The 25,055-nt window shown below is 52.1% G+C and overlaps 7 protein-coding genes across 7 annotated transcripts; 4 read left to right on the top strand and 3 right to left on the bottom strand.

Moving 5' to 3' along the window:
* Window positions 1-2,567: 2,567 nt before the first annotated feature.
* Window positions 2,568-3,872, top strand: VTJ83DRAFT_7588 (uncharacterized protein; the record flags this gene model as incomplete). The annotated part of the gene is made up of 1 exon (XM_071014426.1): window positions 2,568-3,872. One exon carries the CDS (start codon window positions 2,568-2,570, stop codon window positions 3,870-3,872), a length of 1,305 nt encoding a protein of 434 aa, XP_070863805.1.
* Window positions 3,873-4,121: 249 nt separating this feature from the next.
* On the bottom strand, window positions 4,122-4,533 carry VTJ83DRAFT_7587 (uncharacterized protein; the record flags this gene model as incomplete). The annotated part of the gene is made up of 3 exons (XM_071014425.1): window positions 4,122-4,244; window positions 4,313-4,399; window positions 4,480-4,533. The coding sequence occupies 3 exons, from the start codon at window positions 4,531-4,533 to the stop codon at window positions 4,122-4,124; spliced, it is 264 nt and encodes an 87-aa protein (XP_070863804.1).
* Window positions 4,534-5,211: 678 nt separating this feature from the next.
* VTJ83DRAFT_7586 (uncharacterized protein) lies at window positions 5,212-5,636 on the top strand (the record flags this gene model as incomplete). Its single annotated transcript, XM_071014424.1, has 2 exons — window positions 5,212-5,361; window positions 5,424-5,636. The coding sequence occupies 2 exons, from the start codon at window positions 5,212-5,214 to the stop codon at window positions 5,634-5,636; spliced, it is 363 nt and encodes a 120-aa protein (XP_070863803.1).
* Window positions 5,637-6,078: 442 nt separating this feature from the next.
* Window positions 6,079-7,161, top strand: VTJ83DRAFT_7585 (uncharacterized protein; the record flags this gene model as incomplete). Its single annotated transcript, XM_071014423.1, has 1 exon — window positions 6,079-7,161. One exon carries the CDS (start codon window positions 6,079-6,081, stop codon window positions 7,159-7,161), a length of 1,083 nt encoding a protein of 360 aa, XP_070863802.1.
* Window positions 7,162-10,477: 3,316 nt separating this feature from the next.
* Window positions 10,478-10,957, top strand: VTJ83DRAFT_7584 (uncharacterized protein; the record flags this gene model as incomplete). The annotated part of the gene is made up of 2 exons (XM_071014422.1): window positions 10,478-10,629; window positions 10,690-10,957. 2 exons carry the CDS (start codon window positions 10,478-10,480, stop codon window positions 10,955-10,957), a joined length of 420 nt encoding a protein of 139 aa, XP_070863801.1.
* A 7,405-nt stretch (window positions 10,958-18,362) lies between these two features.
* On the bottom strand, window positions 18,363-19,235 carry VTJ83DRAFT_7583 (uncharacterized protein; the record flags this gene model as incomplete). Its single annotated transcript, XM_071014421.1, has 3 exons — window positions 18,363-18,543; window positions 18,663-18,973; window positions 19,059-19,235. The coding sequence occupies 3 exons, from the start codon at window positions 19,233-19,235 to the stop codon at window positions 18,363-18,365; spliced, it is 669 nt and encodes a 222-aa protein (XP_070863800.1).
* A 3,614-nt stretch (window positions 19,236-22,849) lies between these two features.
* VTJ83DRAFT_7582 (uncharacterized protein) lies at window positions 22,850-24,364 on the bottom strand (the record flags this gene model as incomplete). The annotated part of the gene is made up of 3 exons (XM_071014420.1): window positions 22,850-23,885; window positions 23,960-24,177; window positions 24,233-24,364. The coding sequence occupies 3 exons, from the start codon at window positions 24,362-24,364 to the stop codon at window positions 22,850-22,852; spliced, it is 1,386 nt and encodes a 461-aa protein (XP_070863799.1).
* Between the last annotated feature and the right edge of the window lie 691 nt (window positions 24,365-25,055).

Raw genomic sequence — 25,055 nt, 5'->3', positions numbered from 1 at the left:
CTAGGGACTGCCTCTCCAGTATCCGGAACTTTCAGCGGCAACATCGTTACGTAGAGGGCTGGCAGTTAGGCCATGGTACTATGTACCACCAGATGAGGCCAGTCGGAGCTGTGACGATCGCGAGAATCAGATCCGGAATAGAGGACGTGAGTAAGCAAGGCTACCGACCGGTTGTGTGGGTAACAACCATGAGACTCGTCGCCAGAGATCCCAGAGATTCGTCTCAGGCTGGAGCGCCAGCTCTGTCTGATCCAACTATAGAATGGGCCCTGGGAGTGCCCGCTGCCAACTGGATAGAGGAGATGGAGAGCAGAAAGAAAGGATTTTACAAGCGGGCAAATGAACTCCGTGTAGGTATGGCTTGAATAGAGGGGTTAGACTAAAGCAGAATGCAAACCGATACAGTGCTGGTGAGAACTTTGGTGGCACCGTTGACGCCACAGTCACTTGAGCTTAACGCTGCTAATATAAGCAATTCACGCGCCCAGGACGGGATAGATAGTACGTAGCGAGATTGTATTGCTTTCGAAATAGTAGCTTGAGGCCTGGAGGATCGCTTACTGGAGACCTTCCACCCCACAGTCACCGGCTTCCATATACATGTGCTGTTGTAATTAAGGAACCCTGACCTTGGGAGTGCATATGACAAGTCAGACTCGTCAGAAGCCGTTGCCAAAGCGGCGAAGGCTCGGACACTGAGGAATGGACGAGCCCTGCAGCCCTAACCTACGCGCTTGCTCGGTGCAAGTCCCATCTTGTGATCTCAGAAGCGCAGTGCCGCTGGTCTTGTGGCTCCCGGCCACCAGACTCAGGCAGGGGTTGATTGTGACGAGACTTCAGGGTGCAAGAAACCATGCTAATGAAGTAATTATATGGATACTTGTCACAAGAAAAGGTGTCAAAACAAGAGGCTCAGCTCAGAATAACGATATCCTCCGGGGACATGCTCCCCTGGGACCGGGTTCCAGAAGCCTCGGGAATGGATGGAGACAACCAGGCCGCCACAGGGCAACATGAGCTAGTTCCGCTGTACCATCGGCATCCATTTATTGGCACTTCTCCAAAGCAATGGACATTACCTCCAGACGAAGGATTTTCAAGATAGTCCTGGGTTAGCTTTTAAGGTCCATGTGGATGGCCCTCGGTAAGGTGTGGTTCCAATTGTATTGAGCCTCCGGCTGTGAAGGGTGGTGTCCGGAGATATGTGTACCTAGGCCCAGATTGTTGGTCCCTGCTTCGCACTGATGGCCTACAAAAACATATTCCTCCTGGTTACTGGTAGCATTTCTCTGAGTCGTTTTATCCCTCAGGTGTCCTTATCTTCCGAAGACCCGTGAATCTTCGTTTGTTGTTAACGTGGTTCCTTACTTAGTAGCAAAATCATTCGGCTGGATGCCACACTATGTTGGTAAAGGGGATCGAGTCTAGATGGCGGATGGAGGATGAGCTACCTAAGAAGTTCCTTGACTGGTAACCGCTGGCCTGTCATCACGATACTTATAACTCCATCGACAGTAGTTGCAATTAACTTTCAACAGATCATAGCCCTGTCAGGTCGGTGCTTCGTGAGAGAAGACAGGTTTTAAGGCCCTCCTTGTAGGTGAAGCATACCCCGTTCGAAGGGCTGAAGAAAATGATGACGTTCAGCGTGGGCTTGACGAGGCCTCAGCTGGAAAATGCGAAAAAATATTGCCTCAGGGGACATAGCCGTTCGGGTGGCGCTGGTGAAGAGAGGAGTTTGTTTTGCTTTTGATATGAATTCGAGTTAAGGATACTGTTTCTTCTGAAAAGCCGGTGCTGTCGGTAAAACCGAACAGGTACCAGTCCGGTTGAGATGTTAGGAACCAGAAACTAAAGCTTAAGTTATGCTCCTCTGTATTCGATGATCATTTGGCTGGACCCACAAATAGACTGAACTCGGTAGTAACGGAAGGAATACAACGCAAATGGGCCTAGGTAGACCTAGCTAAGAAAACTAAATCCATTCCTTATAGCCTCTTTTGTCGGGCCAGCCAATGACCTGACACAAAATGTCCATCATGGCAGGACGCAGGATACTGGTCCATGAAAACCAATAAATACAGGAACCCCGCAGCTGCTCATGGATGAAGATAACAAGACATGCTATGGTGAGTTCCATTCCTTCAAGCTCTGATTCTATGCCGCCTAGGACGTCCTCCTACATCATCCTTCCTGTGTAGGCCCCCCCGCCCGCCCTGCCAGTGTTTCGCCACTAACTTTTGACACCCGCTCCACGTCGTGTCCTCAAAGCGTCCAATGTTTAATTTTAGGTTGACGGTGCAGTGTAGCGGGGCTAGGTGATCCGCAAAACCAGAGTAGGCAACTGCTGCCATTTAGCCAGATACTTGACGTGTCAAAAGGATTCTCGCCGCCGTTCTTGGCCGCCGGAGGCCCGGTCATGATCACATGAGGACGTTCCTTTCCATTGGACCAACAGCTGACACGATCCAGAAACGGTCAAAAGGGCTCCTACACCCGACCTTACCCCACACTGCTCTTTCCTTTGCATTGGTCCAAATCCTCCATCGACCCCCCTAAATTCCCAGATGCGAGTCTTAAGCCTTCTTTGCCTAGCCTCGACGGCGGTTGCCTCCATAGTCATCATCCCCGGTGATGGCGACCCTAAACCATACCATGAGGCGGTGCCTGCAGTCACGTCCGAGGATGCCTTCTTCCGGCAGTCGGCACCAAACGAGTTCTTCAACAACACCGCCAAGCTGATCCTAACTTCTCTGACCGCCACAACCCTGTCCAGCAACGACGGCATCTATCCGTCTGGCGACTCCTTCATCAGGGGGGCAATTCAAGCCTGGGGAGAGCATCTTCACCTCGTTATCCGCCCAGACGAGGTGTGGTTCACCGTCCTGGTCCAGATGAACTTTTACATGACTTCGCATGCCGAGGAGATTCGTTCGCTCTTCGTTGACCACCAAGGCCAAGAGGAAATCTACATCGAGGACTACACGTGGTATGACGTGTTGATTCGTTTTAAGGACGAGATCCAGAAACGCGTCAAGACGGATTGGTTGCTAGACTGGATCACTCCTAACTTCTCGACCACTACCGAAAGCGATATCATGACCGCCAATGTGCTCATGATGGGCCTGACGAAAGCATATTTCAAGTACATTGGAAAGCCCGTCTGCGGATTGCCCTCGGTCACGCTCCTCGGTGAGCGTTCTGACTGGCAGCGTCTTCTGGATAAGCTATCTCGCCTCCCAGAGTTCGGCAAGGAGCCCGCCGAGTATGCTTCTCGCTTGCGGCCTATCCTATCCCGCTTTGTACAAAGCTTTGACCGCCCGGATGACCCTGCCCTGCGCAAGTTCTGGAACCAAATCGTCACGGCCCGCGCACCGCGCATCTGCGGCGACCCGCCGGTGTTTCTATCGGGTTGGATCACGGGTTTCTATTACTGGAACGAAAACGGTCGGCCGTTTGCGCGGCCTAACCTCTCCCCCGCCGCGCCGAAGCCCGAGTTGGTGATTGACGGGGTTGAGTTCCCCACCCTGGATCTTGAATTAGCACCTGTGGGTTATGCGAGGGTGCCCTTTTTGATGCTGGACTACCAGGGACAAAGTGAATTTCCAGCGTACGTGGCCGCGGGGATGCTGGGGAAGCAGATTACCAAAGGTCCGCCCGAGGGGTATCAACAGGCGTTGAAGAGAGTGGGTGAACAGGCGATAGAGGATCCAAAACAGCATGCGACGTTAAGGCCGTTGAGCGCGTGGATGTTGTATGGGCCGGTGGAGCACAATAGGACGCAGGTTATTTACGGGGTAGAGGAGGACTTGCTCGGTACGATGTTCAGTGCCAAAAGGTATATGACAGGGGAGGTATGCGGGTTGACTTGAGATTTTCTGGCCCGATTGTGTCCATAAACACAGCTTAAGAGTTCGGTCTTGTGTGATTAAAAACCTGGCCACCTGGCCCAATAACGATATGGAAGTAACTAGACACTCTGGGAGTCCACTGATCGCACGAACACTCCTTGGCTTCATGTCGTATGCTGAGTCCAAGCCATCCACCCTTCTCGTTATCTTGTGATTCGCTCAGGATGATGACCATTGTGTTTATTATTATTATATGAGGACGCCTCATCGTCAACGTTGTCGTATGATCCTTTCCAAGCAAGCCAACCGGCACTCAGGCGGTCCTTGTGCTCTGCCGATGCAGCCATCACAAAGGAATGATGCAACAATCACAAGGTATCGGGCAAGGAATACCTATGAAAAGAAACGAGAAGGTTAGTAATTCCGGCGTCGAGCCGAACCCATCTCGAAGCCAAACGTACAAAAGCAGAAACGTCCAGGACAGGGCCCTCCCCGGTGGCCGCCGCGGACGTGGAGTTGGTTGTCAGGGGCGTGAGGCCTTGATGGGTCTGCCAGAGGGAAACCAGTTAAATCCAAGCTAGAGATGAGACCCAAAGATTATTATTGAGAAGGCTGCTTAGAGACTTACCCATGGGCAACAAGGGGACCGGTTGTGTTGTTTGTAGTCCAGAAAGGTGGGCATCAGGGGGTTGCTGGACCACGCCTTGGGGTTGCGAGCTGTATTTCTGGCCGTCGGACAGGTTCATCATGCTTCTGTGACTGATGAGCAACCGAGTGTCTCAAACTCTTGTCGATAATCCAGTCGTTAATGAAGGTAAATAATAGGTTGCAGATATCCGTGGCTCCAAAACCCTTGGAATTATGGGCCCGGATGAGATAGGTTCCAAGCCTTTCAAGCCTTTTTGTACTCGCATCTCAAGTCACACAGGGTATGACGTGTCACAGATATGCGATTGGGCTGATGAACACATGATCTCTTGCTCAGCCACACTCACAGCCACGAACCAGCGAGCCTTTCTCAGCCGGATCACAAACGCCAGTTGAGATATGATGCTGTGGCTTCCTGGCTTGTCTCTGAGCATGGAAAAATTTTGGAGGTCCATGTTAATCTAATACAGTATCCCGGTCCCAATACCTAAGGTATCTCAGTATGTAATACTGATGTGGTGGTGGGAGCTTGCCTGGGAAAAGTGTTGGTGGAGTTGTCACCTTCCGCCTCTGCCGTGAAATCTTTTGGTCCCTCCAATGACATCACCACCCGTCCGTTGGGTCCGTACTAAAGTTGACGCAGGGACATCTTTTTCGACAACCTGCCAAAATAGTTATCGGGACCAGGAACTCCCTCCCTGATACTGCTCAAATGGCTGCATCGCTCCGAGGTCAGGCAGCGGCTCGGTTATTAAGCGCCAGCTTGAGCAATGGCCTCTGGTTTACGTACGCGAGTTCGGCTCGTTCAACAATACGACAATCCAGCACGCTCAACGTCGAGAAGCCCCGGGTCCTGCAAGAGGTAATACATTCACTTTCTGTTCCTTAACTGCCCGTCTGAGCGTCGAACTCACAATCTGCAAGTCCACCAAGTCTGGCTTAGAAAATGCCGGGAAGGGGCCATTACAACCCACGCAAGAGAAAACAGCCAAAACGCAGGCCGAGCTGGACGCTGAGCTCCGCGAGAAGATGGAAAGCATCGCCGGGGACGGTGGTGCCTGCGGAGTTGAATATGAAGACGGACGACCAGTAGCGATGAAGCGATCTGTAAGGGAAAACTTGTTTCGTCTAATTTGAGCAGCAAGATGCAAACCTGCAGAAATCTCCACGCCGGGTACGGATCGCACAACGTTGCACTCAACCTCGGACAAGTTCCCAACTACGGCATTGGTTGCGGCACGAGAACCACATTCCCCGGAGTTTCCTGCTGCCGTGTCCTCACCCCAGACCAGCCAAGCCGGGCATGATGCTCCGCTCCGCGACCATTACCCCGGAGCCTTAATCATCTGATCGTGGGTTCTCGGCACAGAGTTACGCCAATTTCCGCCAACAACCTGCCGCGGAGCGTTATTGTCCGTGCTCGCTCTACCACAGTACCGCACCTATCCCAGACGTCCCTGGGTTTGTTGAAAGGGGTCAAAAGCCACGGCCTACCGCTAGCATCGCTCACAGATTTCTACATCCAACGGTCCGGCACCTTTCACCAGCCTGTCCTCCATCGTGGTAGCAGAGATTCCACATGGCCATCATGACGCAGCTCATCCACACCCTCATCGCGGCGGCTGCCGTATTCACCGCCGGTGCGAATGCCCAATGTGGCGCTGGCTCTCCCCACGCCACCGTCACGGGCGGAGGCAACTGGTTCCAGGCGACGCGCGGCTCTGCGCAGGTGTATGCCGGTTCTGACTACCGTGCGGCCATTCAAGCGGCCCTAGATGCCATCAGCCCCGGACAGCGCGTCGCCGTCCTGGCCTCAGGCTCCATCGGTGCCAGCACCATCACCATCACCAGCGGCAAAATCTTCGAAGGGTGCGGCACCATCAACGTCGGCAACAGGGCCGGTCGCGGCGCTATCGAGTCGACCGACACATCGGACGTGCAGATCCCCTACCTCAGCATGACGGGTAACCCGTACTTTGGCATGCGCTTTTCGGGCACTCGCAACCTGGTGTTGGGCAAGATCAACATGAACCTCAGCGGCGGGTTGGGAATTCGGTTTGATCGTGACAGGGCGCCAAACTACAACGTTAAGATGGACACCATCACGGTCACGGGTGCCGGAAGCCATGCGGTCGAAACGTGGAATATTGACGGCCTGACCATCAACTCAGTTATTGCTCGTAATGTGGGCGAGTGCGGCCTGCTGATGCAGAAAACGACAAACGCGCGGGTTGGGCTCGTGGATGGGCAGAACGTGGCTACGGGCAACGGCTACGCGACGCTGCGGTTTGCCAATGAGAACGGCAAGCTCCCTAACGGGAGGTACGACACCAACGTCCATGTCGACCGGGTTGTCTCGCGTGGTGGTGGCCGGGGCATTTTCTGCGTGTCGCAAAGCGGTGGCGCATCGATCGGCAACATTGACTTGGCCAACAATGGCAACAACGCGATTCTGATCGAGAACTGCTATAATGTGCAAATCCACGGCGGCAAGGTCAATGGCGGTGGCGAGGTCCGGCTGAGCGCAAGGTCCGAGTTCCCGAACAACCGCGATGTGTCCATCACGCTGCAGGTCGACAACACGTCTGTGCGCGAGCAGCCGTGCGGGCAGAATATTAGGTGGAACATTTGGGGTAATGCTCGGAGGCAGACTTGCTCTTGAGGGGTTTGGAAGAGGAGGGATGCCCCTGGAGCGTTGAACCGCCCGAAACCAATGTTGTACATAACGATATTATTGGAGCAGTAGACAAAATCACACCAACCGTTAGCTCCCAGCATAGCACCTAACCCGTTGACAGAAAGACCAATCCTAAGGCCCATGGGACAATACGAGGTGTTGCGAAGGACAACTGGGCATGAAGGAAAGGTAACGCGTTAATAATGCTATCTACTTTCATGGCCATATCAAGGCTGTAGCTGTTACCCACGACCAAAAATAAACGCCATTATGTTTGCACAGTCCTATCCCTCTGAATCCCTCGTGATTGTAGCATGACATGCCAAACTGGCCCAATGACCATATGATCAAGCCCTATCCCCAAAGGCGTTGCAAACCCCTCAGAAAAGTTGAGTCAAAAGTCCGATGTCACCCCCCCGTTCTTCCTAACTCAGCAAACCCATATTATTGCTACCTAGCGTCGCAATTCTGTGCCAAGCCCTGCTTGGAGAGCCTTGGGGTGACCTACCACTGCCTACCTAATTAGCCCTCCTCCCAAACCACCCAGCCGTAGCCCTCCCGGCCGCGTCTCCATGCGCCCTAACTTCATCCCTCGGCAAACTCTCCAGCGCACCATTTACACGCCTCCAGAATCGACTGTCTGAAGAGCGCATTCGGTCGCCGGTCCAGCTTCCAAACGCACTGCCAAACTCTTCTAACGAGTCGCGTGGCATCTTTGCCATTGTTTGACCGAAGCCTCTGACGAGACGAGTTGTGAGAGACGGGCGTGGGGAGCGACGACGGCAACGGCGGGGAGGAGAAGATGCCCTGTGGGCTGAAGAGGATTCGCTGTGTCCGGGATAATGATAGGCACGGGATGTGGTGCGGGTGTGGGAGGCGTTGTACGAGGAGGTGGTGCGCTGGGCTGAGGCAAAGCGGGGAGGGGAATGATTGGCACGTTCGAAGATCGAGAAGCGATTCCGGCCACTGGTATGGGCCCGGTTGTGGTAGCCGGAGGTATTTGGTCCTTGTGTATGGCCGAAGCCCCTAGGTCTGGCCGTCTCACGGAAGGAAGAAGAGAAGCCATCACGCCCGCGGCTCGAGAAGCCGTCCGACGAGGAGCTGCGTTGACGAGAGGAGTAAGTCCGTCCGTAGGAATCGTAGAAGCGGCTGGTTGAGCGACTGGGCATGGTGAAAGGGTGATTGGAAGTTTCAGACTCGACACGTCAAGGGTTGATGTTTTGGGCGGGCGCTGCAGTTAGGGTGGCATAGGTTTTCGAGGGTTCTGTTAAAGGGGTTCTTATCGTAAGAACATACTGGGGATTCAAGGAAGAACAAATTGCGAAGGCATATATAATGCCCTCGCTTGTCTTCAGTCTGCGTGTGCCAGCGTTGCTAGTCAACTACCCTTTTGACGTGGCAAACACATGATTACAGCCAAGTACTTGTAGACCCTCGTTATACCACACAACCCCGTGGCGCCGTGTAAATTTCGCGTATATCTTTATCATGCTTACCCTTCGTGCCAGAAGAAGCGGTACACACGGAGCACTCATGTTGGCGTTAACATCTCTGCGTTGTTTGAGCGGCTCAGAGAAGAAGAGACTACTAACGTGTCTTGCTTGACAATGACCTTATGTCCTGTCACGAGGTCAGTCGGGTGTCTGAATGACGGGCGTGTAGTACTAGTTCAGTAGAAGGAAGATGAACTGTTGGCGTTGGGAGTTGGCTATACGTAATGATTTCTCTTTAGAAGCTTTGATTCTAATCCATCAATAACCGAGGCAGTTGCCTAATTATAGAAAGGAATGGTTCGTGGCCACTGAGTGGCAGCTTTTAAGCCTCCGCGATCTACTTGGCTCCCTTGTGCACCCAGGTGGAGTTATTGTACTGAACGACCTAGGCCTAGTAGAGTCTTCATAAGGATGTAATTACCGGCATATTCAAAAAATTGATACGCCTTCCAGTGTGTTTTTGAGAGGGTTGATTGCCATTCCCTGTTAGCTGCTTTGTGCTATATAGGGCATGCGGGTTCAATACGGTTCCAGCGGCCCTTGGCCTGTCCCGTCTTCCATATTCCCGTCTTCTAATCGCAACCGTCTCTTCGGGCACCCTCCCTTTCGAGAAGCTATTCCTTGAACCAATGTCAGCTCGCTCAAAGAGAGATATGTAGCGGTCTGCATTAGGAATATTATACGACCCCTCAAGATCGCCCCTGTAAGCGACCAACGCGGAAGGACGAAATATTATTAACACAAAGCCTACTATACGTTTTCCTATGTAATACCGCTTTAGTGCGACCCTGGAATGTTTGGTTATCAGTAATACAATGCTATCCAACATATTATTGAACACAGGGTATCCGCGAGGCCTCTACACGTACGATTGCTTACTCGTGTCCGTGGCGAGTTTCGACTGCGGTGGCTAATCTGTAGTATAAATGCCCCCTCAAGCATTAGTTTTCTCAGAATTGAACACGAGCATTTGTGGCGAGGTAGAATAAATTACCTTAAAAGCATCAAGGTTGTATACACTGGCATGGACATTCCTCCGTGCCTCTACTTTGACGTCCTATTTCACTAGGTTTCTTTATACTTGTCACATCAAGCAACTCATAGATTGTTTACGGACCATATTTGATTCATGTTTCGCGTAGCATGAAACATATTATAACCCTTCCAGCCTCGAACTCTCCGTGGACTCATGCTCCGCTTAGGTTAGAAGCTTGGCTTGTCAATAGGCACTTCTCCACTTCCAATATTGCAAGGAGGGCACATGTAGCAACACGAGCGTATGGTCGCACAGCATATCCAACAGCATTTGGCAGAAGTAGGAAAGTGGGAAATGCAGCGGGGTTGGCCGCTACAACAGGCTGTCAATTCCTTGGTAGGCACTAATACGGCGTCCCTTAAACCTTGGTGAACCAACGTGCGGAGGGGCCGGAGAGGGATCCTGCTGACACGGGCTGTGCCGCAAGGCTACCGGAAGCGCGCACCAATCATTGAAGACGGGCATTGGCTTGCGCTCCCAATGTTGGCTGTTCGCGGCTAGTCGACTGACGGTGTGATATGCATTGATTGGGACCGCGTGGACAAACACGGCGGCTCGGTCATGGCTGGTGTGATTCATATCCAGTTGGAGCCTGGAGCGCGGGATTATGGGTTTCTTTATGAATAACGCGGGCCCAACTTGACTGTTGCAGAAAGGTCCTTGACTTTGGCGAACTGACCAAGACATCTTCCATGGATACCGTCGCACAACCTCCTCTCCCCTCGCCAGCCGTCCTCCACACGATGGCATCCGAGCCAGTTGTTGTCGCACCATGGCCCACTCTGAGTGTCGGCATGTCTGCTGTACTACAGGCTCTTTGTTGCATCACCACCATCTTTGTTATTATCGTCCTGGCAAGCCGGGTTCAGAAAGCCCTCAAGGCCATCAGTCTGGCGCTTCAATTGCTCCATTTCTCGGTAACACGTAAGTTGGAGGTCTTACTTTCTGACACGTCTGCCACTAACATAGTACAATTGGGATCAGGCCATCCTCGGTACCATTGATGCGTTTTTTTCCTGTGATTACATTTTTTTCTGTGGATTCTGGTCTGGCATTTTCAGGGGTAACAATGGCAGTCGGCACTTGGCTCAGTAACCTATCTTCTCGGGCCTCTTCTTATTGCGCAGAGATGGATGTTCATGGTTTTGGTTACAGTACGGATCTACGCGGGTTCTTTCTTTTCTTATTTTTGTTTTTTAGTCCGTATTTACATCTACGTTGTAGATATGTAAAGGCCAGATCATCAAAGTGATTCCTTCACAGTATATCAAAATCCGTGCCCAGGCTGACGATGGCAATGTCAACTAACACCACCCTGACCCAAACCAATAAGAAATTACCTAGTAGTATATATCGAAAACACTGTACAACGTTATAAAGTCTTAAGGAAAATATAGGGATACTTCAGGTCCCTGAAGATCCTCTCAATGGGCTCCATGGATGAATGCTCTTCGGAAGGTGGCGGACCTCAACGCTAAATATCAGCAACATCACTATAATGAAGACCTCCATTTGCGCCAGCATGCGCCCTGTGTGTCAAAAAGTAGTATCAAGCCATCTCTAATGAACAGGTAGAGGGAGCGCCAGAACCTACAAAAGCTACTATAAAAACCACTGCCAAATGCAATATTCGGAAGCGCATAGGCATCAAACCGCGGTAAGAACTGTTCAGAAACGTTTCAACACGTGGCTGTTCTTGAATCTGAACCGGTGTAAAAGGTCAAAGTAAGATACGGTGCCGAAGCTCTTCTTTGTTCTTTTATCCCGCAGGCCGTCGAAAACTCCGGATGCGTCCGCCACAGTAACACGCATAAACAATGAATATCCTCGCTCCCAATCGTCAACGTTATCTTTCTTTGACACGGGGAAGACTGCATGAATCGTTTTGAGGGCCACCTTTAGGGAGCAGGTCACGAGAATGCTAAAAGCGCAACCGGATCCTTCAAGTACAATTGTTGTCTTTCTGTATTTCGGATACCTACAACAACTGTGCTGAACAAGATACGACTATACAACTACCAACACGACCTCGGGGCATTTGCAACATCTCACCGGTTCCATTCTGAATTTGATGAATGGAACTATGGACTTGAACCCTCAGCCAGGACACAATAATCAAGCTGATGTCCAACCCCGACCAGTTCAGTCCACGGCCAGAATTACAACCTGGAATCATCCTCGAACGAATCTGTCTCAGCGTCAGCCTCAGCGTCAGCCTGCCCCTTACCACGCCCCGGGGCAAAATCCGGCAATGGCACAGCAGACAGGGAGCATCAATCAACCGGCCCAACCTCCTCCTGGCAGCTCGCGATTGCAACATGGATTAGCCCACCAACCCGCGCAACCACTACCGCGCCAGATTCAGCACATGGATTTGATGCAACAGGGTTACGCGAATCCAGCGAACACTCCCGCGGTCCCACAACCACGGGTTCAAGGCTTTGTTCCTATCAACCGACCCGGGCAAAACATTTTCGACCAGGAGAAAGGCCAACCTAGGGGGAAAGCCTTCGCTCGAGACCGACCTGGACAGAAGCCCTTTCCCCCACAATTGCCGGTAAGCAACATGCAGCACGGTTAGAACTCTGAACCGGGGTTAGGAGATGGGAGGCCCAATTCAGCAAAGCCTTCAAGCTTCAAAGGTTAACCCCTATTGACCAAGCAATGCAGAACCCAGTCCTTCCACAGCAGGGAGTCCCTGATCCGATAGGTTCTCGATGTTTTGTCGCTATCAACCGACCACGACGGAACCAGGTTCCTCCACGACAACCAGAAGGTGGCACACAGCTAGCTGAGGGTCTTGGGCCGCAACAGCAGGCGACACTGGTGGACGCGCTCAAGCAACATTTACCAGGACCAGACCCCCAGCAGCAAACAGATCCCGCACAACGTCAACCACAGCCTCAGCCCCAGCCTCCACCGTTTGACGAGTCAAATGACGCCCATAGATACTTGAGAGAGTGGAATCTCCGGTTCAGCCGCTACCGAGACACCGGCCAACGCGTTGACGATCCTGTCAACCCTGTCGAGGTTCAGAATTGGCAGGTTCCCTTTCTAGGAACCTACAGCCTCCAGCGTCGCGCCCTTATGAACAGCATACCAATAGGCCGTACATACGGAGGATGGGCCGCCAACGTGACACCACCCTTTACTCAAGAGGTGATTCAGGCGGTTGATAAGCGTGTCAAACCGAAGCTCCAGGCGCGTGATCTTCGTCTGAAGCGAATTGTCGGTGCCGGCGGAAACGGCATCGCCGCATTGTTTGAGACGGGACATCCTCTCAACGGCCGTATGCAAAAGTTCATTGTTAAGTGCAACATTCGGGACACTCCCAATGCTACGGAGCAACTTCTACAGGAGAAAGACCTTACTGCGAAGTATACCCGGGCACTCCTTCAGCAGATGTACAACGAAAGTCCCTATTTGACTAACCAATGGTGGTAGATTTTCCGATTGCATGCACATCGTCCGGTTGATCGAAGACGAGTTGCTGCCGGCGTGTCAAGACGCAAATAAACCCGGAGATATCAGCAACCTGATGATCCTTGAATACTATGAGCGCGGCAGCCTGGACAAAGCGCTCTGCAATATATTCCGGGCTGCCCATACGACAAATCTCAACAAGCGGACGGTCCGCCGCTTCGAAACACGTCAACTTTATCATGTATTTCTCTGCTGTGAGTTCCCTCGAGTTTCCGACTGGGTTCTTGTTGGAAGATGACCCACCACCCTTATGTCTCTGAGATATCCATTGATAGAGGGGTGGTAATATAACTCCCTCCCTACTGACAGTGTCATTTGCCTTCACAGTTGTCAAGAGCCTGATCGCCTGCTGCTATCCGCCCGTAGATAACGGGGACATCTATGAAGATGAAGAGCCCCCGCTCCAGGAGAAGTGTCCCGATCGAGGTACAAAGCGCAAGTGGAATGTACAGGCACTCCTTTTGCTTACCCATCGACCCCATCACGCGTGAAGAAACTGACCATCTTTGATAAAAGATGTGCCACTTCGATGTCGATGCAGCAAACCGTAGGTTTCTCCTTTGTTATCCCATCTCAATGCGGATGAAAGGATGAAACTGTGGCGCACAGCTAACCCCATCCCCTTGAGCAGTCCTGGTTGGAGACAGCGACCCTCACACGGGCCACGGGATCATGCCATGCATCAAGCTCTCCGACTTTGGTCTTGCTAAGGACTGGCCCAAGTACCGCGAGCGGCAGTAAGGACTCTGTTTACATCACATGCCTGTACCAGGGACCATCGAAAGCTTACGCATTGCGTTACCCAGACACTTTGCGCCTTTAATGTGGCGGAGAATGGCAAAGCACCGCTACTACTTTCCCGTATGTATATTGACCTGAGCGTCCTACGTTACACTTAAAACGAATGTTGTCCCGTTCTAACTTCCAGGTTCCACACCAGGAGCAATTTACCTCGGAGTGGAACTACATTTGGCCTGGGTTCGAACCGGAGAACGCCTTTGGCTTTGGAAAATCATCCAAGATCGCTGGCCAATATGATTGGAGATCGAACCTCTTCCAGTTTGGCTGTATGTTATCCGTATTCTATTCTCTACTTCTCCAAGTCCCCTGTATTTTCATATCTGATCTCCTCCAGTGGTCATGCTCGTCCTCGTCACCGGGTGTCTGCCTCCGTGCCCACCCCACGCCTCAAAAATTTGGGTTCCGCGCCGAATAAACTATTGGGATGATGACGATGACGAAGTACACGCCAGGCAGCCTCCTCGTGACCCCAATGGAGACGCAGCATACGAACGGGGCCCCGATGGAAAAGACATCGACGCCAACCTGTATCACGGCCCTGAGGCTCACAAGCCTGGTTACATACGCATCTGGTCGTGGGGAGGCTTTATTCTTAATGACGATATGAATCTCGATTATCACAGGATCGACCGCCGTCTGCGCATGCTCATCGCATGGTCTCTGGCTGATGACCCATTTTACCGGCCTAGATTGAGAGTGTTGGAAAGGATGCTGATTAACCGCATGGAGGAGTTACATATAGTGGATGAAACCAAATTGGACAGGACAAAGGCCGGGAAAAGTAAGAAAGACAAGGAGCTGCAGCGGTGGGTGAATATAGTGTTTGATACACCAGGGAGCTATTGGACAAGTAAGTAAGCAATAGGTAGTATGGTGGACACAGGGCAAGAAGCTGGGTAAGCAGCTGCGAGGGCAGGTTACGCTCACGTTTGACATTCCGCCTCAGCATTGAGATTGATTGTGTGCACAATCACATACATTCTGATTCTTTTCTTTTTTTGTTTCAAAAGAAAATGGAAAAAGGAGACGAAAACCCTCTCTAATTACTTCGTTCTCTTAATATGCTTCTTTGGACTTGATAACTGTCGACAGTATGCAGTAGGTAGCTGGAAGAATCCAGCTCATGCCTTAGCAGTTGGCTGGTGGCGGGTCTCGCCTCCTGGGGGTCAACAAGACCACTCTCAACCGTATAGCGGCAGGTTACTTGCCCGAATGTGTTAGTTTCACTCAGGTACCCAGATTCCATTTTATTCCTCGACGCGGTGTCTGTCTGTGACTTTAGATGTCTCGCGTCTCTCCGTTTTTGTTTTCTGATTCATACATGTACACTCAAGTTCTTTGCTTGGAAGAACTGCCCGCATCAAAAAGAATGTCATTTCTGAATCCGTCAATTGAGCCGTTCAAAGACAGGAGAATGACAAAGAAAATGAGGCTACGTCTTAAAAACGTCTTATTCCTCAGCCGCCGTTATATGGTCTTGTTGTCAACATCGATCTCAATTCGCAAGACGAATAGCCCGCGTGGATCTTCTACTCTCCATTAAACATGGCACAGGCAGGACAGCCGCCGGCCCCGCAACAATGGGACAGTACGCTACACTTGCTCACCGGCGTACAACAGCAGAACTATCGATTTGCAAGATTTCGACTTTACGGAAGAAACATATACGCCCCTCTGAGCCTCCCAGCTGGAGACCCTGTGCGTATCTCAGGGCAAGTGGGGTGGTGTGCACACCCAGAAAACTGGCCTGTTCCTGTCAACGGTACGTCTTGGGAGGAAGAAAACATCGAAATATCTCTCTAATATCCCATGTAGGAGTCTATACGGGCGTCACTAGAGACAGAATGCGCCAGAACTATCTTACCCAACCTCTGGCGCTTACGGAACTCAGACCTTATCGGAATCCCCTGCCTCACCGGCTGATCACTGAGGAAGTAGGGGAGAGAATCGACGGGTTGAGGCAGAAGCTGGAAATCGGCAGGGGTCTGCAATTTGTCAGGACCCTTGGCTTCGGTGGGAACGGCATTGCGGTTCTCTTTCAAAGAAACGTCGGACAAAATGTTGAGTTTTTCGTTGCAAAGTATCATCTAAGAAGTGGACGTTCCGAACATCGGGATACCCAGCAGGAGATGGCCATCACAAAGGTAAGCAGTTTCAATGCTTGTTTAACCCGTATCAGAGCCCACAGTACTTGCAATGAGCACTTACCGAGTACCTTGCCCACAGGAGCACAACGGCTTCATGCATATCGTACAGACAAAGGACTTTCCGGCCGTGACGGATCTCACGTTGCCCTACCACGTTACGTATATTGGCGAAATCTCCCTTTTTGAGTACTTGCAGCGCGGATCGCTCGACAAAGCCTTAACAATTATCAACCGCTCAAGGTTTAGGCGTGACAGGAGGAGGGGTCGAGGCAAGAACCTGGTATTCGAGGAAGAGGCTCTCTGGCGGATTTTCCACTGCCGTAAGTGACTCTAACCCTGAGGTTGGCAATAGCTAACCGTAGGCACCTTACTATGCTTCAACCATAAGTCACAAAGCAACTCATTGCGTTGCACTATCCTCCGACTAGGTACCAGTGGCTATATCCATTGGGGGCGTTTATGCAACCTGTACAGGAACGGGCACCTCCAGATTATGGGGTTATAAGGAAACGTCCATTATTGCACCTGGACTTGGACGCTGCGAACAGTAGGTATTTGCGTTATACGAACATGGTAGTGGGCTCTACTGATTATTCACCTGTCCAGTCCTTGTCGGAGCAAGCGATGCAACCACCGGTCATGGCATCATGCCCTGCATGAAACTCGCTGATTTTGGACTGGCGGTAAATCTCACAGCCCAAGACCTCCAGGATCCGTGAGTTGCTTCCGACGAATGCACCAGGAGCAGCAAGGCACTTTTAATACCATGGCTAACCAGTGCTGGCTTTCCTGTACGCCTATGTTGTCGACAGATCGAGGATCCGTTCCATTCGAAATCTGGCGAAACACTACTATTTCACCCCTGTACGCATCCCCCTCCTCTCCTTGAACAATAACATGCGTAGCACCCTCCAGAACCCAGGTGTGCGGTTGCTAGAGTTGAATCACCATCGCGGAAGCGCTTATAAACCACCCTGAAGTAACTAATGCCTAGCACAGGAGCAATTCACTGAAGAATGGGATTTTGTACCGTTCAATCTTAGCCCACAACACCCGCGGTCGAACCAGTTTGGTAAAACGGCTGGTAACTTCACCTGGGCCAACAACCTTTTCCAGATAGGTACAGATTCCTACTGAGTTCGTCCAGAACCACGTCTGCATACACAAACTAACACCATCCCCACCCCGCAGGTCTGGTGATGGCCGCCTTAGCGACAGGCTGTTATCCTCCGTGCCCGCCTCATCCTTCCCGGATATGGGTGCCCCCGTTCGACGCCAATACTGACAGAGATGACGACGACCGCGTCCCCGGAGCCCCGCGGCGGCGCCCTATCGGCGACGCCCACTTTGTCGCCCGGCCTGTGACTGAGCCCGTCGACCTTGACGCGCAGCGGTACCCCAAACGACCCTCGGGAGCCGCGGGTCAAAATTGGCGTCGTGTCTGGACGTACGGTGGGTGGCTTCTTCATAAGGATGCGACGATCGGGTTAAAGGGAAGGAAGCCGAAGTTGAGCGAAGAGCTAAGACGGCTGATCGCGTGGTGTTTGTGTCACGATCCGTACTATCGACCGAGATTGAGAGTGTTGGAGAGGGAGATTATAGCGGCGATGAGGAAGCGGAGATGGAATGATGAGACGAACGGGCAGGGGACCGCGCCCAGACCTAGGAGAGTGAGTGATAGGGAACTGGCGAGGTTTGTGAAGTGGATCTTTGATATGCCACCGGATTATTGGGCCTAGATGTTTCCAGGAGTAGCGGAGTTATGGACTATGTTATTTGGTGCCGGAAATTTTCAGATGACTGCCTTCAGCTTTGGTAGTATAAGTCGTTGTTATGCCTCGTTAGGTTTGGGACTACCCAACAGAGACCGAGCTAGGTTTCCATCCCTTCCAACGAGATTGCTTACGTCAGGAGGGGATACGGGCACCCTGGTGTAATGAGAGAATGGCGAGGATGGTGAAATGGAGACTAAGACGAAAACGAGGTTGAGATCAAAGAAAAACAAAAGCACTCTAGTGATGACAAGAGGACAAGAGGAAAAGCAAGTTGCAATATACGCGCCTGTCGCCCGTTTCCCATAGCGACGTATCAGGAATGGCAAAGCTGAGCTCACAATGCTGTCCGAAAGGAATTTCATTGCATAATAATGCGAAACATGCATCATGATAACATTCAATATTATAGCCAAATACGTGCACGTGTGTAAAAGAGGACTGCAAGCCGCCATTAACTATGCATGTATGGCGGCGGCTTCTCCTGTTGCGTCTGGGTCTGCTCAGTGGTGACCGGCTCCATCGACAGCTCTTGGAGCGGCTCTTCCGGGATAGGCCGCCTTATGTGGTATCTTTGAATGCTGCGGATATGCTCCTCTCTGCAGCCGATGACAAAGAGTGTGAAGTGGACAATGCTGGAGAGAAACAGGTGTCAGCCGAGCCAAACTCAATATTTGGAAAACCAGGCAGCAGAAAGGAAATAAGTCGGAGGGCTAAGTCAAGGTCAACTGCAAATGGGGAAGGCAGGGCGCACACAAGGAACGCCATAAACGCAGCGGCTGCGCGGCTCTTATGTTGAATCTCGTTCTCGAGCGCCCTATCCTCCGGAGTAGTGCGCGACCAGTCCCAATCTTCCGGGTCTGTACGGGACTGGGCGCTATGCCCATCAATCAAGGACTCTGGGCCGTACGAGGCGAGATAGCCGAAGAGTCCCGTCTCGCAAATCCAGCCGAGCCACATGAGGAGGTCGACACCGATGATGGCGCCTGGGTGCATCCCCCGATGGCCGCCGCGGACGGCGATGCAGATGATTTCAGCCACATCCCAAAGAAAGGTTAAGCCAATCTGTCGAAACGGATGAAATGTCAGCAGAAATGCTCCGAGGTGAATGGGAAGGGGGAGTTGCAAATCGTGATGGGGATTAACATACCCCTGGAGACAATGCTACGAGACCCAGGCCATCGTAATGACGGACTCTTTTGTTTGCTCCAAGTGACCCGACGAGACCGGCGGCAATGATCAAAGAGAGAACCGAAGCCAAGCGCAAACCGAGCTTACGCTCCCATTTCCGTGGTGGCCAGACGTATTGTGGCGCGATTCCCTGCATAGTTGCGGTGCGCGTTTGCTGCTGCTGTCTTCTAGACAAAGGGTTCAGAAGTGGTCGATGCCGAGTGCGGAAACATGAACAAAGCTCCATATTAATACCGCTATGAAGGCGGACCAAATCCACTCTCTGCTTACCCGCTTTGAGATGGGAGGGAATGCGACGCCACCTTGGCAATAGATTCCCTGGTCGCCAGCCGCACACGTGAGACTGATACGACCCAGGCATGCGATCTCGGGCATGAATCTCGTGTTACAAGGGAAATCGAACCTTGGCAGAAGGCTTGCCGCGGCAACCCCCTGCTGCCAAGCAAGAACAGTTCCAAAAATATCGGGAACCTGCCCGCTTCCAGGTTCTCGCCAACCGGACCCATGGCGTCTGGGTGTAGAGTTTTAGCGTTGAGCTAATGAACCTTGACGAAACACCCAGCGAATGCTCGGGTATGGCCGTCGGTAAGAACATCTTCTACCGCGACTGCTGCGCCATTAGCCCGAGATCGTGATTAATAATGTCATTGTTGAAGACATATTGCGCTGCAATGCTTGGAACACCCAAGCTTGCTAAGGTGGCATTGATACGAGAAAATGGAAACCCTTAAACGAGGCTGTTCCCGCCCCTATCCTATGCTCCAGAAACTATTCCATGACGTACCTATCGTCTTATGCTGCGATAGGTTGTGTATCCGAGTGAACCATTGAAAATATCGGGGGAATGGGTGCTTCTAGTGTACATGTATACATAGCCCCTGCTTAGCAGACCTCTATCACGGTCCCGCTCGGTGGCGGTGGTCCGTAGCCCTATGTTTGCAGCTAATATATAGTATACACAATATGTATCTAAGGTGCCACCCCTAGAACCTATGGTTAAGGGATACCCGGGCGTGTATGTCAAGTGTCTCTGGCCAAATACGACCAACCGTCTCCAAGCCGCTGTATGGTTTCTTGAGTGCGCCCAGCCTTGAACTTTCCTCTTGCGTCTCTGGTCCCAACAGCCCCCTTCGTCTTTCTAATGGTCTCTTTGGCGGTTGGTGAGCCATCAAGACATATATGTATTATTATGCCGCAGCATAATCCAAGGATGCATTGTGTAATAATAGCTGGGGGCTTTCGAACGCTCTGCTACTCAGTGCTTTATGATCTTCCATGACGGCCCAGAGAAGTGGAAATAAAAGTCAGTGATAGTCCGGGTTGTTTTTCTTTCTCTCAATAAATTATACCCGGTATCCCCGGGCAACCCGGTGTTGCTCATTACCCTGTTTCATATCTCGCTACCCTCTGAGGGCTTCAGCGTGGCCAAGCAAGGCCCTCGGGTCGTTGGTGAGTCTGTGCTTTGTTTCAGTATGCATAGGACAAGTCAGCAAGGTACCTCGAAAGTGGTGTGATTCATAACTACTGTGTTTGGGCTTGGGTCCTGGTTGCGTATTTGGCGCCTTTGATGGTGAAAATTTCCGGAGCTTCATCCATGTAATCAGAGTCCGGTCTGGCATATCCATTGCTGATAAGGTCCATTAGGTGTTTGTTCTTCATATTTGTGTCCTCCGAACTCGATCCTAGTTTGTATATGGTACTTTCTGGGCTCTTGAAACTCTCTGCAAGCCCAGCAACCCACTGGGGTCTCTTGCTCGGTGTAAACGAACCCCAGGCCGCCGCGCGCTACCCCGATGTGCTCCACTCTGCCGCCCCGATCTCAGTTCCATTGGACCCACATCTCCGGCTCCGCAGCTCCGGACCTCCGACTACAGAAGTCCGAAGAGTGCGACACACGTCAAGTTTTTCTTGGTCGTTTCAGGTGAGTAGAGATTGACGCCTTGATTTTATGTATCCATGCGTTTCATCGTCGGCTGCTCTAAAAAGATCAGTGTCCACATTTCCCTGCCGTCTTGTTCTTCTTACATCGCCTGTTTGCAAAGTTGAATTTCAGGCCGCGGGCAGCGTGATTCAAGTTCACCTTCTACCCTTCTCTTTTCTTTCACCTGCTTCAACTCTCAGGTTGTTTCTCTGGCTCTGACACAACAGCAACCCTGGTGCCTCACTTCACTTTCCTGCTTATTTCATTGTGGTCCGAGTAAGGTGCTCCTTCCACATTTTTTTCTCCAGGATAGCGCTGACCAGTATCTCACCTCACTTTACCAGAATGGGGAACATCATTTCGAAGTTGTGGACTGGAAATCCATCTGAGGATCAAGACAATGACAGCAGTAAGTAACCTCTCCTGACTCCGTTCCGGTTACCTTCGTCTGGTTTCTGAGTTCGCAGCTCCCATTGCGCCCCAGACCCAGACGCCCGATGGATGGGTCGCTCCTCTCCGTTCCCGGGCTGTCGCGTCGTCGAGAAACATCGAGTTCTGTCTTCTGAGTGATGTCCTGCTGGAGACCCCGACCGGGTCGGCCAACCTGTCCGAGGACGATGTCTTCTTTGACGTTACAACGACTGGGTCCGCCCCAATCGCCGCCTCGGTCCCCATCCACAGGTCCGATGGCCTTATGAACCCGGCACCCGCTCCGTCCCATTTTTCAACAAACACAACGATTCTATCTTCACCAATCACGACAGGCGCGGACGCTGCTCTGGTAGGCAACTGTGGCCTAGAGGATATCCTGCGCACCATTCTCGGGGAGACCATTGTTGGATCCTCGAACGCCACAGCTTCCACGATGCCCGGCCAGGCTCTTCCTGCTTCCTCCAATTCAAGCAACCCAAAAACCCTCTACAATATTCCTCTCGCCGAAACCATCATTCCCACCCCGCCCGACTGGGATCAACTGGCCCGTCGTGCTCTACAAAAGCCGATATTTCCAGCTCTTGTCTTGTCCGGCCTTGACACCGAGCAGCCGTCTGGTAGTACGGCCGATTCCAACAAAGTCTCCGGTTCTGTGAGCATGTTGACTGGCAGCATCACCCCCCAACCGGTTGTGATCATCGGTCCCCTCAGCGCCGCCACCCGGTCCGACTGGCACCGCGACGCCGGCCGCGCGTACCTCATCACCAAGCTTGGTCTCGCGGCTGAGAACCGTTCCTGTGAGGGCGCGGTTGAAGCTGGTGGTCACTCTATCCACGATACATTCCGCGGCCGAGCACGGGGTCGAAGGGCCCGCGGTGGCAGAGGAGGACGAGTCGGTCGGACGGGGAAATACTGCTATCCTGAAGGGGGTGACCCGGGACTGGTGGAGTGCGATTTAGTCCAAGATGTGAAGGGCATGTGGTATGTCAAAGCGAGGTTTGAGATGCGGGAGAAGGCAGAAGTTGCGGTTGGGTTCTTCGAGGGGGGCTATCCTTGGTAAGTTCTCCCCTGTACCGCTTGTACTCCCAGGGCTCATGTTGTGGGCTAACCGACCATCGAGCACAGCGGGGGATCGATTATGTGGGCTTGGATGAGTTAAGAGAGGGAGAAGGATTGGAGAGAAGCACGGTTGTACAAGGATTCTGGCTTTTCTGGCGGGTGTTCGTAGGCGGAAAGTCGCTCTCCATGCAGGAGAGTTGGCGTAGCTTGAGGCTGGGCGTTTTCGGAGTTCACCCTGCGTCGAGCTCGCTTCATCTGACTGTGGAATAATCTGCGATGATGCCATTTCTGCTGAGCGCTTGACAGGCCCCACTGCTGGTGCGAAAAGAGATAACCCCCTAATCATCCCACTGCTCCCTTGGCTCCATCCCGTTAACCAGCCTCCCCAAGTTTAACCTCACGCTCAGCCGGATATATGGCGTCATTTCTCCTTTCTTCTTCCAAAACCCGCCACCAGCGGCCGATATATCTGATCCTTTCCCCCTACCAAAGTGGTGGCTGAACAACGGCGGTTGAACTGTCACGCACACTGGTGGTCGACCGTCACCGTCCACTTCCTCATCATCACTTCCGCCATCGCCCTCCCTCGCTTTCAGTTCTTCACCCTCTCCTCTTCGACGATGATTACCATAAAGAGAGGACAACGAAGGAGAGGCATATACCCCGTCGCACCAATCGCTCAACACCAAATCCCACCCTGCTGTCAGTCCCATTCCCACTCCAAACCTCCACAACAATCGTCTGGCACCGCGCTGGCTGACTGCGTAGGCCTGCGTGCAAACTGCCTTGCGCGGAGCATGCACCACGCGCGTGTGTTGCGCATATCGCTTGCTTCTTCTCGGGCCCTCGCCGTCAACCCATTCATGATTATCCTCGTCGTCTGAGCCCGTAAAGGTCTGTTTGCCCAACGAATCCCCCAGCGCAAAAGGGTGCGGTACGAGGTATTTTGATAATGGAACGGTTGGGTCGTCAGGGATTGTGACTCGGAGAGGCGGGGGTTTCCAACGATCGTCCGACCGGTCCGTTGCACGTCGTTCCTCAGGGAAATCAGTCCCGCAGTGCCCCAGCCAGAGCAGATCCCAGTCATCTCCGTACGGGCTGAGGTGTGGGTTGGGTAAGTCCATGGTCACGACGCGGGAAATGGGAATGTCGATGACGGCCTCGGAGTTTGGACTTGAATGGCGATACAGGTCCGCCAGTGTGGCTTCGCTTGGAGGCTGCCAGCCGGGTGTCTTTGCTGATGAAGAGGGGGATACAGGCTGGGTGAACGGGCGCGCTGCGGCGGCGAAGACGCGCATTTGTGATTTGATACGGATGTCCCAGTCGGCATCGTCTTCGAGGATAAGGGCGGTGGTAATGTTCTCCTGGACGATGCTGGGTGTGGGCTGGTATCAGCCCACCATTTCATAGGGTCGTAGTTTGTGTGCTTTCAAGTCAAGTTGGCTCACCGTTGCAGGACGTTCATGTGTGCTCTCCATGAGCCCTTGTTGCCCACGGTGAAACCCATTGGAGTCTTCCCATTGCCGGGGAGCACAGAGTCAGCGACATCTGCCCCAGCCACACCATCAACAAAGCTAATATTCAGCCCTGTAAGGGCAGCAGCCAGCGTAAGAACATCGCGGCGATCGGTGCGTGCGGGGAGATTAATGGCGAAGATGCGTTGGAACTAGAACAGGAATGATAAGCTTAACTTCCACATTACAACATGCTTGTACGCTTACGCCTAGAGTGCTATTAAAAGCTTCCAGTGGACCGAAGTCGGTCGTCGTTTGTTGTCGTGGTGTCTTATACCAGCGGAGCAAGACAAATATGACCAAGAAGCCAATTGCGATGTATCGGGCGCGCGGCATCATGAATGAGATCCCATGACTGAGGTCTCGCCTATCGGTTGCGGTGAGTACTAATGTCAGAAGAAGAACTGGTCCATTCACAACGTTATGGCATCAAGCCGCTGGGTTTGACTGAAGCCAAATGGTCAACGTGGACAGAGCGGATCAAGAAAGGGAGCTGTGACATCTGTGTTTTTGGGATAAATTCGGGTAAAGGCAGGGCGGGATCATGACCCGGCTGGGCAAGGGAGAGGCACCTGGTATTCTTGAGAAACAGCGTTGTAGCTGAGGTACGGCTTTCTGGGAAAGAAAGAAAGAAAGATAAGAAATACCTAGGAGAAAGAGAAGGAAGATGGCAGCAATAAAAGTAGAAACAAAAAAAAAAAAAAAAGAAAAGAAAGAAACAAACTGTAAGAGGTTTTCGCAACTCCAATCCAAGCAGCACTGTATTCTAGATGGCATAATATTGATCCAAGGCGCTCAATGATCTCCATAGACGACGTACCATTCAAACGCTAATAATACGGGAAACCTATGCAGCCTGAACGCACCCACAAATACAGGGCGATGCACACCTACAGATCCCAACTGTGTGTTGGAGGAGTGAGTTCCAAGGGTGATGGAACCTTGCATGGACTTTACCCTTCCAGAACCACAACCCATACCACCACGAAAGTACTACTAGTATGTTAAGAATGGATTTCTATACACATGC

Source organism: Remersonia thermophila, chromosome 7 (genome assembly GCF_042764415.1).
Source record: "Remersonia thermophila strain ATCC 22073 chromosome 7, whole genome shotgun sequence".
Classification (NCBI taxonomy): domain Eukaryota; kingdom Fungi; phylum Ascomycota; class Sordariomycetes; order Sordariales; family Chaetomiaceae; genus Remersonia; species Remersonia thermophila.
The sequence above is the reverse complement of the archived record's forward strand: the minus strand, read 5'-3'. Positions and strand labels throughout refer to the sequence as shown.